This window comes from Amblyraja radiata, chromosome 17 (assembly GCF_010909765.2).
Source record: "Amblyraja radiata isolate CabotCenter1 chromosome 17, sAmbRad1.1.pri, whole genome shotgun sequence".
Taxonomy (NCBI): Eukaryota; Metazoa; Chordata; class Chondrichthyes; order Rajiformes; family Rajidae; genus Amblyraja; species Amblyraja radiata.
Window position 1 is genome coordinate 41043289 of NC_045972.1, and position 12886 is coordinate 41056174.

The 12886-nt window shown below is 43.1% G+C and overlaps 1 protein-coding gene across 2 annotated transcripts in view; it reads right to left on the reverse strand.

Moving 5' to 3' along the window:
• dus2 (dihydrouridine synthase 2) overlaps positions 1-12886 on the reverse strand; it is a 60977-nt gene that overhangs the window by 30888 nt on the left and 17203 nt on the right. For both annotated transcript variants that reach the window (XM_033036305.1, XM_033036306.1), the window contains exons 8-9: positions 7419-7484; positions 2646-2716 (exon numbers count right to left, since the gene is read on the reverse strand). In XM_033036305.1, the coding sequence (XP_032892196.1) occupies positions 2646-2716; positions 7419-7484 (137 nt within the window). The remainder of the gene's footprint in view (positions 1-2645; positions 2717-7418; positions 7485-12886) is intronic.

Sequence of the window (12886 nt, forward strand, 5' to 3'; positions counted from 1 at the left end):
ATTTTACTTTTCTTTTTCATCGGTTGGAAGCTGCATACTAAATCTCGTTGCACTGACGTGCAATGACAATAAAAGATATTATTATTATTATTGTTATTATTATTATTATTATTATAAACATGGCATTTTTCATTTTTGTTTCAGACTTCTTGCAACTCCAGTTCTTTGATTTTCATTCCGTGACACTACGCATTGTTATCAAAGGGCGACATATTGGTGTAATGGTCGAGTTGCTGCCTTACGGCACCAGAGATCTGGGTTCGATCCTCACTGCAGGTGCTGTCGGTACCGAGTCTGTACGTTCTCAATCTGAACATGTGGGTTTTCTCCAGGAGCTCGTTTCCTCCCACATTCTAAAGGCGTACAGATTTGTAGGTTAAATGGCTTGGGAAGAATTGTAAATTGCCCCTATTGTGTAAGATAGTGCTGGTGAATGGAGATGGCAGATCGGCATGGACTTGGAGGGCCGAAGGGTCTGTTTCCACGCTGTGCCTTTAAAGTCAAAGCCGCACCATCATCTCCCGCAGATGGACGGATGCTAACTAGACTGGGATGAAAACTCTCATCATATTGGAGCAGAAGCTGTAGGAAACCTGCCTGTGGGACATGTTGTTTTCAACCATGACCTTGAATGATTTGTTTCCGCCAGCCCCCATCACTTCAATACAGGAGTTGTCATCGTGACAGCAGCTGGCTGCTCTCATACAATGGTGAACACTTCCCTCCCCCACCTCTCTGCTCACCAGCTGTCATTATCAGAGAAATTAGCGCAAATATCAGATAGTCACAGATATTGAGCCAAACTGCTAAAACTATTGATAAAAAGACAATTTTTAAAACATTTAATGTACCAAGAGTCACACAAAGTGAAGGAAAAATGTTTCAACAAACTGAAGAATATTTAAAAAATAACTCCACCAAGTCTTCCAACCTAAGCCAGGCGACTTTATGAGTGCTGGTTCCAGAAGCGGATTTGCAATTATTCATTACAATCGCTCCACTCTTTTAAACCTCTACCCCAAGCGCAGAGGTACACTAACTATGCTCTTCTTAATCTCCTCTCAGAAGGGACAGTTTCTTCCCAGCTGTTAACAGGCAACTGAACCATCCTAACACCCACTAGGGAGGGGCCCTGAGTTACCATCGACCTCATTGGAGACACTTGGACTATCTTTAATTGGATTTTACTGGACTTTATCGTGAACTAAACATCATTCTCTTTATCCTGTATCCGTACGCTGTGGATGGCTTGATTGTAATCATGTATAATCTCTCCGTTGTCTGGATAGCAGGCAACAAAAAAGCTTTTCACTGCACTTCACCGCATGTAATAATAAACTAAACTAAATGCCAGGAATCAATTGCTTGTATTTATTTGAAAGGTTACTTCTCAGCTGATCTGGGACGCCTGCGGAGGTTTACACACTGCCTCTTTGGACTCCATGAAAAGCACAGCAAAAGGGAAGCTGGAAGATACTGTTGTTGACTTAAGCCCATGCCCTACTTAAATCCAGGATTTCTGCAGGGGAGCCTGGAGAACTGCATGTGTCTCGCTTTTCAACACTCAGGCCTAGGTTATGCCATTGCATAAGAGTCAGACAGGAAGTCTGTAATAAGCCATAGCAGTGATCTAATTGCCTGGAATTAGTAATGGCTGCAGTACAACTAAAGGTAGCAACGTTATTATCCCCCTGAGCCCTCCTCAAGTCAGGGACTACTGCCTTACCAGCTGTGATGCTGGCCAATGCACAAACCTAGTTGGAGCATTTCCCCAGCACAAATTTGTGGAATGAAGTCAGCCCTGCTCACTCATGACCAAACCTGGGATCACAAGTAGCCCTGAACATATTAATGGTTGAAAATCTGTTGACCCCTGGGGATGCCACACTCCCTGACATTACTAGTGCAGCAATGTGTTGCAGCAGTTAGTGGTGTTGCCTCACAGACTCAGCGACCAGGTTCAATCCTGACCTCGAGAGACTGCACAACTTCCCTGTGACTACGCACCTTCCCCTGGATGATCCACTTTCACTGAGAGGCTAATTGGCAATGGCAAATTACGCCAATTGCAGATGTGGCTAAAAGAATCAAAGGGAGGAGTGGGAGTTTGGGGGAAGGCAGGGGCAGATTGGGATGACTTAGAAAAATGACCCTAATTGTGGATGTGGTAACAAGAATCAAAGGGGGAGGAGATAGGTGTAACCAAGAATGGTGCAGGGGAGTGGAAAACAGAGCTGATGAGATTGCTCTGCTGGGAGCTGGCATGGACACCATGACTTCTGTTGTCTGGTGATAAATTAGATAAGTTATTGAATCTTTCAAACACTTTGAATGTTCTAACATCCACAAAGAATAGCAATGGGAAGCTGGAAGATGCTGTTCATATATCTATACACTGTAAATGGCTTGATTGTAATCATGTTTTGTCTTTCTGTTGACTGAATAGCACGCAACAAGAGCTTTTCACTGTACCTCGGTACACGTGACAATAAACTAAACTGACTGCAAATTCCAGAAATCTAATCCATTATTTTAAGGGCTCAGCTAATGGTGTTCTTCCTGGTTTCTCACAGGTCTTCCCATTACTCACTGCAAGTCATCAATCAGACTTGAATCTGATTATTGTGGCTAGACTTTAGTCTTACCTTCCGTGTACAGCCACGGCTGCAACGCCTGTTCTTTCGATACGTTTTACCAGGTTAATGGTGTCTTCCAGCTGCAATTAAAGGCAAAACAAATCACAAAATCAAGAGATGAAACAAAGTTTTCGGGCAAATGTTATTGATTCAACCACGATACTTTAAGCAGCAAATATCGCCATCAACAAAATGAAATATTTGGAATAAAGTCCAGTGGAATCTAATGAAAACTAAGAAAATAAAAATAGGAGCTGGCTGACGAACCCTGTGAGTGTGCTCTACCATTCATCAAGATCATGGTTGACCTTCTATCATATGTCCAAAAATGTACTGGTGTGTAGGGTAATTGGCTTCGGTAAAATTGTAAATGGTCCCTCCTGTGTAGGATAGTGCTCGTGTACGGGGTGATCTTTGGTTGGCGTGGATTCGGTGGCCCAAAAGGGCCTGTTTCCGTGCAGTATCTCTAAAGTCTAAATCTCTAAAGTATTTCATGCACTATCTTCACACCCCTTGTTTCCTTAATATTCAGAAGTTTGCTGATCTTTATTCTGAATGAACTCAATGACTGAGGCTCCACAGCCTCCCGGGTAGAGAATTCCAAAACATCACCACCCTCTGATTGAAGAAACATCACGAGTCAAGAGAGTCAAGAGTGGTTTACTGTCATAGGTCCCAACCGGGACAATGAAATTCTTACTTGCTGCAGCACAACAGAATATGTGAATATGTAAACATTGGATATAACGGGAAAAAATAAGAAAAAGTTCAATAAATAACAAATATAGTGCTAATAACAAATAATAATATATTTTATTGCAGTTCAGAGCTCAGAGATTATTCGTTGTGTTTAATAGCCTGATGGCTGTGGGGAAGAAGCTGTTCTTGAACCTGGACGTTACAGTCTTCAGGCTCCTGTACCTTCTTCCTGATGGCAGCGGTGAGATAAGTGTGTGGCCAGGATGGTGTGGGTCCTTGATGATTTTGGCTGCCTTTTTGAGACAGCGAATACGATAGATCCCTTCGACGGTGGGGAGGTCAAAGCCGGTGATGAACTGGGCAGTGGTCACAACTTTTTGTAGTCTTTTAACGTATTGCCTTAGTCCTAAATAGCCTGCTTCCCCCTCTCCTCAGCTGGAGTAAAGTGCTCCCCGCATCCATGCTGTTGAGCTGTGTGTGCGGAGAAAGCGTTGGGAATAATTGCTTTTTGAAGGAGCTACTGCAGCTTGATGTCTAAATGTGTTGTTCAGCAACAGCCTGCGAACAAGAGTAGTTTAAACAGGAAAATTTTGCTTTATCTGACTGAATCATTTTGTTTAGGAAATAACATCTGGTTTTCTTGGGTCCTGGGTGCCAATGACGATTGAAACCTTGAGACCGCAACCTATTTTTGTGTAATGCATAACAACCATTTCGCACAGTAACAATTCCTACGCCAGTATACCATCACAATTTCAATGGATTTGCAATAGCAAAATAATATGTTATTTAAGGCTAGCTATGAAACATTTGACTGCTCAATGACAACAACTAAGGGGGAGCATTTATACAAAATAATATGCAGGACTAGTTTAGTAGGGCCCTGAATAACCAATTAGTTTTAAAACATGTAAATTGCATAACACTTTATGGTTTTAACTTGTCCCAAGGTGTTCTGAAGATGGAAAACAGACTTTTGGGAACGCAGAATGAGGTTATGGAGGAGAAGTCATATACATAGTAGAAAAGATGGATTTAAATATTTTGCAAAAGGAAATCAAGCCCATCTGTGCCTTCTCTGCCTCTGCATTGACTGGGAATCCATCCCAGTCACGGTGGCGCAGCAGTAGAGTTGCTGCCTTACAGCGAATGCAGCGCCGGAGACCCACGTTTGATCCCGACTACAGGTGCTGTCTGTACGGAGTTTGTAAGTTCGGCCCGTGATCTGCGTGGGTTTTCACCGAGATCTTCGATTTCCTTCCACACGTCAGACGTACAGGTTTGTAGGTTAATTGGCTTGGTAAATGTAAAAATTGTCACTAGTGGGTTTAGGATAGTGTTAATGTGCGGGGATCGCTGGTCAGCGCGGTACCGGTGGGCCGAAGGGCCTGTTTCCGCGCTGTATCTCTAAAAACTCTATGTGCTCCTGTCATAACCTTATACCCTCTCTGTTTAATATATATATTTGAATTTAATCTGCTGCACCAACACAAAAAGAAAATTCTGTGTTTAGTTTAGAGATACAGCGAGGAAACATGCCCTTCAACCTACCGAGTCCGCACCGACCAGCGATCCCCGCAGTCTCTGAACACTAGGAACAATTTACACTTATACCTAGCCAATTTTCCTACATACCTGTACGTCTTTGATGTGTGGGAGGAAACCGAAGATCTCGAAGAAAACCCACGCGGTCACGGGGAGAATGTACAAACTCCGTACAGACAGCACCCGTAGTCGGGATCGAACCCGGGTCTCCAGTACTGCAAGCGCTGTATGGCAAATACTCTACCATTGTGCCACCATGCCGCTGGGTGTTCTAACTACCCAATGAGAGAGAAAAAATCTTCAAAAAAAACTGGCAACACACCAGATCGAGTGGTAAAGAAGGAATATGGTTTGCTTGCCTTCAATGGTCAGGGCATTGAGTATAAGAGTCAGGATGTTATGATGCAGCTTATACCACATTTGGAGTACAGATAACCCTCATTGTAATGGACTGGGAGGGGAGGGGTAGGGAGGTAGGGGAATGGTATTGGTTATTGTCAATTGTCCGCTATAATCGAGTAAGGGGATGTTAGTTCATATATTTTAAACATTAGATCTAGTGGCATATGAAAGATAAAATTAATACTGAAAGCACGATAATAACACCAACTTCCTGCAGTGCTTCACATATTCCATCATGGATTGTAATGTATTTGGAAAGAGATTCATATAAACAGTGAAAGTAGCGCAGTTAATTCTTTATAAATGAGTGCTGTTGTTCTTGCTTATTACCACCACCGAGCAGTCAGTCCGTCTGCTATAACTGAAATCCGTTATGGAGGTCGGTAATAACGAGGTTAGACTATATCGTATGCAATTCTGATTGCCCATTAAAGGAAGGCTGTGAAGGCTTTGGAAAGGGTGCAGAGGATGGCTGAATTAAGGGTATTAACTACAGGGAGAGGTTGAACAGACAGGATGGTTTTCTCTAGAATGCCGGCAGTTGCAGAGATCATGAGAGGCGTTGATAGGGGAAGATAGTCAGAACCGTTACCCAGGATGGAAATATCAAATACTGGAGGGCGTAGCTTTATGGTGAGAGGGGCAAAGTTTAAGGAAGATATGCTGGGTACGTTTTTAAACAGTGGGTGGTGAGTGCCTTGAGCTGGGGGTGGTAAGTGGAGGCAGATACGATTGTGGCATTTAAAAGACTTTTGGATAAGCATATGGGTATGCAGGGAAAGGAGGGATAAGGATTATATGCAGATGTATAAGGGTTCATCTTGGCGTCATGTTCAGCAGGCATCGTGGGCCAAAGGGACTGTCCCTGTGCTTTACTGTTCTATCCCTCTCTGCTTCCATACAATGATAAGTTTAAATTGTTGAGGCTTGTATCAAAGTTCGCAACCAATGCAAATAGCTATGATAATCACCATGAAAACCCTTCAAACTTTTAAATGCCTCTGTTAAATGTCATCTTAAGTGCTGTGGCAATAAAAACACCACTGTGTCATTCATCTCTTGTGAAATACATTTACCACCTGGCAGTTGTCTGTGCTGTTGGCTTGCTACAATCAGGAGCCAGACTGCAAATGGTCCCATAACCGGGTCATAACCACTTTGTACTCATTTATTAATGCTTTACGTTTATTTTTAAAGTCCACACTACTGGTGGTTACTTTAACTACTTGACCTCTATTATCAACACACTTTAGTAATTTTCTTTTCGTGCTTTCTCTCGTACATTTGGCTTGCATCTGACACCATATCAACTCGCAGCTCACAAATTAAAGGTGCATCTGTCACCAGTCAGCGTATTCCACACGTCCCTTCTTCCCCTATATGTTGGTCAATTGTGGTCTTTGCCAAACCATTGTGGCATCAGCAAATTTTCAGAAAGAAGAGCCCAGATGCTCCTCTGTTGACAGTGGGCAAACAGAAGGTAAAGTATATGGAGGGAGGGACGGTTAAGTGAGGGGTTATAAGGCTGAAAGAGAGCAAGGAGAAGTATTGAGCGTGAATTTTGTTCCGTGTATCAACATTTTTGGGTGTGATTCATCAATACTGATAGGTGAATTTCTGTAACCTAAACGGCCAAAACAGAGAGGTCAACTGTAAGTGAATGGCTAGCTACACTCATTCAATGATATTTTATTTTCACATGTATCTAGGTACAGTGAAATTCTTTGTTTTTGCATACAATCCGCTAAAATAATACAGCAGACAGTCGTCCTGTTTCTGATGCTGACAAACTTTCCAAAGTTCTTAATGCAGTCTTATCACCAGAAGGTAGGTAGGGCACATGATTAGAATAATACAAGGCCAGATCTAATGTTATTGTCATTAATGGTACAATTGGAGTTTAATACCAGTCTGATGGTTTCACCGTCTCTTTTAGAGGAATAAGGTATTTATTTCCAGATTTTATTAAAATAAAAGCAAAATTTAAATTTGTGTTCACTGGCTTTTTAGTCCAAGTCTCTGGATTACGAGCCAATTTATGATGAAACTAAATTACTTCTATCAATACCAAAAGCAATAAAGACAAATTATGACAATGAGAGTTATGACAACATGAGCAAATATTTGGTCACTTACAGATGGCAAAATACGAATCTTGCATGTCACTGGCTTTGAGATTCCTTTAACTAGAGTGGAAAGGATCTAAAATGATGGAGTAAAAATGAAATTAATATTTGGAGAAATGTTATCAAAACGTTTTTCATCTCTGAATTCAATTAATTATCATTATTATCTTTAATTCTTATTATGTTTCCCTAAGTTAATGTTTCACAGGGAAACACATAGCTAGATGCATCATACCATTTTTGTAGCATAAAGGAAACTCTTATTTCAGGATGGCACAAACCTCTTATGCACATTAAATGTAACATTCCATGTGGCATGACCATCTGACGGACAAAAGGAAAGCCAGCAATCTGAACCTCATGATCCTTAAGAGCACAAGCTCCAAAGATTTCACAACTCCAAGCAAAATTAAACCAAAGAACAAAACAAGCGCCTTCTCTAAAATTTCATGACGCTTCTGCCGACACAGGGTGGCACAGGATCTGGGGGTCCTTGTTCATCAGTCAATAAAAGGTACAGCAGGCAGTGAAGTAAGCAAATTGCATGTTGGCCATCATAACAAGAGGAGTTGTGTATAGGAGCAAAGAAGTTCTTCTGCAGTTGTACAGGGCCCTAGTGAGACCACACCTGGAGTATTGTGTGCAGTTTTGGTCTCCCAAATTGAGGAACGACATTCTTGCTATTGAGGGAGTGCAGCGTAGGTTCACCAAGTTAATTCCCGGGATGGCGGGACTGTCATGTGTTGATAGAATGGAGCGGCTGGGCTTGTATACTCTGGAATTTAGAAGGATGAGAGGGGATCTAATTGAAACATATAAGATTATTAAGGGTTTGGACACGCTAGAGGCAGGAAACATGTTCCCGAAGTTGGAGGAGTCCAGAACCAGGGGCCACAATTTAAGAATAAGGGGTAAGCCATTTAGAACCGAGATGAGGAAAAAACAATTTACACAGTGAGATGTGAGTCTGTGGAATTCTCTGCCTCATAGGGCGGTGGAGGCTGGTTCTCTGGATACTTTCAAGAGAGAGCTAGACAGAGCTCTTAAAGATAGTGGAGTCAAGGGATATGGGGAGAAGGCAGGAATGGGGTACTGATTGTGGATGCTCAGCCATGATCACATTGAATGGCGGTGCAGGCTTGAGGGGCCGAATGGCCTACTCCTGCATGTATTGTCTATTGATTCCAAACTGATTTTTGCATTCTTTATAAATTCTTTGTCCTGTAGATTGATAATGTAAATTGACTCAAATCTTCAACTTTGCAATTTTGTCTGGTAATATTATAGGACTCCTCCTTGGATCTAATAGTTTATTTACTTTATTAATTGTGTTGTTTTTCTATTTGTGTGTTTATGCTGGAAGGCATAGGTGCAGTAGTTCCTGCACGTGTTCTTTAAATGTCAGCCACTGCCTGTTCAGCTATTAACATTGCTACCCCACCTATTACTTGGCTAAAGGCCATATCTGGGAATATAACTTCTGACTGCACCGCACCAGAGTGCCATTTATACTGCTGACAGCTGGCTGGTTTGATCAGGCACACTAATGGGAGAAATGCCTCTGGTCAACCAGGTCTATTAATCCACTGTGTAACATTTAGTGCTTATGCAAGAGTACATACATTGTAAACTGTAAACTTATCTGAGAAATACGCTGAAGGTGTGAGAAAACTCGTTTTTATTTTTAAATTTTAGGTTTTATTGTCACGTGTGTAGAGGTACAGCAAAAACCTTTGTTTTGCATGCTTTCCAAACAGATCAGATATACCATTATAGATACAATAGATAGTGCAAAGGGGAAGAATATACTTCTCAGCGTTGTTGCACATCAGTTCCATGGACAAAGTCCAACGTCCGCCATGGGGTAATGGTGAATTGAACAGTACCCTGGCTTATGGATGGTCCTTTTGGCTGGATTGAGTGGTTTCGCCCAGGTAAGAATTTCAGCACCTGAACCTCTTTGTAAATTCTCCTAGGAACACCCATTATAGGAGAATTTCGAGAAACAAAACTAGGTCTTTACGTTAACAAACAAACAATTTCAAGAGCGTTTATTGTCCTGTGTTCCACATAGGACAATGAAATTCTTGCTTTGCTTCAGCACAACAGAATATTGTAGGCATAAATAAATACAGAACAGATCAGTGTGTCCATATACCATTGTATACACACACACACACACACACACACACACACACACACACACACGTATATAAAGTGCAAAAGGCTATTAAAGTTCAGATTTTTGTTTGAGGAGTTGAGTAGTCTGATGGCTGAGGGGAAAAAGCTGTTCCTGAACCTGGATGTTGCAGATTTCAGGCTCCTGTACCTTCTACCTGAAGGCAGCGGAGAGATGAGTGTGTGGCCAGGATGGTGTGGGTCCTTAATGATGCTGCCAGCTGGAGTGATGACTATTCAGATGAAGGATCCTGACCCGAAATGTTAACTGTCTCTTTCCCTCCACAGAGGGAACCTGTCCTATCCATGTACCTGTCTAACTGCTTCTTCAATGTTGAGATAGTCTCTGCCTCAACTATGTCCTCTGGCAGCTTGTTCCAGATATCCACCACCCTTTGTGTGAATAAATTATCCCTCAGATTCCTAGTACTGTTCTGTATTTAAGAAGGGACAGAATAAGCCTTCAATAAATTCACTTTACAGATGGGATTATGCTGGCCACACGACTAATAATATTGATTACCTGAGTGGTAATATGGTAGCTGGCAGCAATGACATCCAGGGTAAAAGACGTCAAGGTTTGTAGGTTAATTTGCTTGGTGAATGTAAAAATTGTCCCTAGTGGGTGTAGGATAGTATTAATGTGCGGGGATTGCTGGTCGGCGCGGTCGGTGGGCCGAAGGGTCTGTTTCTGTGCTGTATCTCTTAAAAAAAAGATGCTGTTCAACTCACTGAGTTCCTCCAGCAGACTTGTTTGTTGTTCCAGATTCCGATTGGTCTATTAGGTCTATGTCTGTGCATAAAATGTGTTGTTGTCATTTGGTCTGAATGTCAATATGGATAACTTCACACCACAGTTGTTGCTCCTCATTAGTTCTACCAGGGATGGTGTGGAGCATCACTTCTGAGGAAAATGGAAACCAGTACTTGCGAGTGGGACCCTCTTCTCAGCATCTAATGAGCAGTGTACTGGTCAGGGGATCTCCACCCACCCTGTCCATCTCAATTCAATTCAATTTATTGTCATTTGGACCCCTTGAGGTCCAAACGAAATGCCGTTTCTGCAGCCATACATTACAAACAAATAGACCCAAGACACAACATATTTTACATAAACATCCATCACATTACTGTGATGGAAGGCCAAAAAAAATTATCTCTCCACTGCACTCCCCCCCCCGATGTCAGAGTCAAAGTCAAAGCCCCCGGCGGGCGATGGCGATTGTCCCGTGGCCATTAAACCACGCCAGGTGATGCAAGGTCGCACACCGGGTCTTGGTGTTAGAGCCCCCGGCGCGCGCTCGCAAACTCCCGCGGCCATTCCAAGCCGCGCGGGGCGGTGCTGTAGGCCCCGCTCCAGGAGCTCTTCAACCCCGCAACTCGGCGGGAGAAGTCGCCGTTGCGGGAGCCCTGAAAAGCGGTCTCCCTCCAGGTACCCGCGGGCTCCCGGTGCCGTCCGCCAAACCCGCAGTTGCAGCCACCGAATCTCCGGGGGTCGGGTCGCAGCAGCGTCCACCACAGCTCCACCCGCTCTGGACTCGGCCAGCTCCGCGACGGTGAGGTGAGTGTCGGCACTGGAGTCCCCGGTCTTCCTGTTGGAGGCCGCTCCTCGTTGCAGCCCCAACGACAACGGAGACATCTATACTTCTCTTCCAATTTGTGTCTGGCCAATTTTGTCTCTTTCCTCACTCCACTTCACCATCATATTATCTCCTGTTCAACTCTCAAGTGCTTCAAGGCAATTTCCACAATCGGGAAGTCTCAGAAGTTTCCATGGTACTTACTACTTATGCCCTTGCTTTTCTACCCCTGATTCCTCTATTTTTCTCTCACTTTTACTTCTTTCTTTTCTCCAATGAGGGGTAGATGGTAGCTCAGGACCTTTCACTAGTCATTGATAGGGTGACTCAGTTGTCTGATAACAGCTGGGAAGAATGTCCCTGGACCTTGAGGTATGTGTTTTCACACTTCTGTACATTCTTGCCTGATGGGAGAGGAGAGAAGAGAGAGTGTCCGCAGTGAGACTCGTCCTCGATTATGCTGGCGGCCTTGCCGAGGCAACGTGAAGTGTAGATGGAGTCAATGGAAGGGAGGTTGGTTTGAGTGGTCTAGGCTGCATCTGCAATTCTCTGCAATTTCTTGCAGCCTTGGATGGAGCTGTTGCCAAACCATGCTTACCAGCCTGGCCACCTTTAATAGCTGTCATACACTCATCAATTCATCATCCATCAGTGAATTATTCTCAATGGAGAAGAGAATAAACAGGATCCAATAACTGTCAAGTTATGACCTTTTTCACTGAAGTCAGTGCACACTTGACAGTTTCAATTTACTCAAGTTAAGCGCAGATTTAAACATTCCACAGATTGTTTGGAAATAAGCACCTTGGGCAGAAATACGTTTCAAGAATAGCCTGACTGTTTTTCCAACCTTATCATCCATCATCGTTCTGTTTTTCTATCATTGCCTACCTGTCAGGTATCACATAAGGAATTCAAACATCTGTAATAACAAACTGAAGGGAAAAGCTTTCAGCTTCTCAGCCAAAATGTACTCAAGATGAAAAAAACCGACTCACAGGACTGAAATCTTCAATCACATGCAGCAAGTAAACAACAGCACGTTAGCACCAATGTTGGTGCTAATCAAGCACTGATTCTTTAATGTATATTTATGTACTGCATAAGGTTATTCCTCCAAAATAAACTCCATTATGGGGAGAAACCTAAGGGTCTCAAAATGTTTCCGTCCCTTCCTTTCCCAGCACTGAATTTACTTTAAAGTTAAAAGTGTACGAGAGTTATAGTGATACAGTGTGGAAACAGGTCCTTCGGCCCAACTTGCCCACACCGGCCTACATGTCCCAGCTACACTAGTCCCACCTGCCAGCATTTGCCCATAACCCACTAAACCTATCCTGTCCATGTACCTGTCTAACTGCTTCTTAAATGTTGAGATAGTCCCTGCCTCAACTACCTCCCCTAGCTTGCTCCAAATATACACCACCCTTTGTGTGAATAAATGCTGGGCACAGGTTGACACAAACTCCCCCTTCACCCCAGCGTGCAATCGTCTATCTTTCTTGCAGCTTCTCTCTCTTGATCTCTTGCCCTATTTTGAGCTTATTGAATGTGTCAGATTTGGAGGTGGCCTGACAGGTGGATGTTGACAAGATATCTCCTCTTATTAGGGAGTCCAGGACTGGGTGCAAGGCTTCAGAATAAGAAGTCATCCATTTAAGGTGAGGCAGTGTTACTCCTCCCAGAGAGAAACTTTGGAATTCTGTGCACTAGAGAGCTG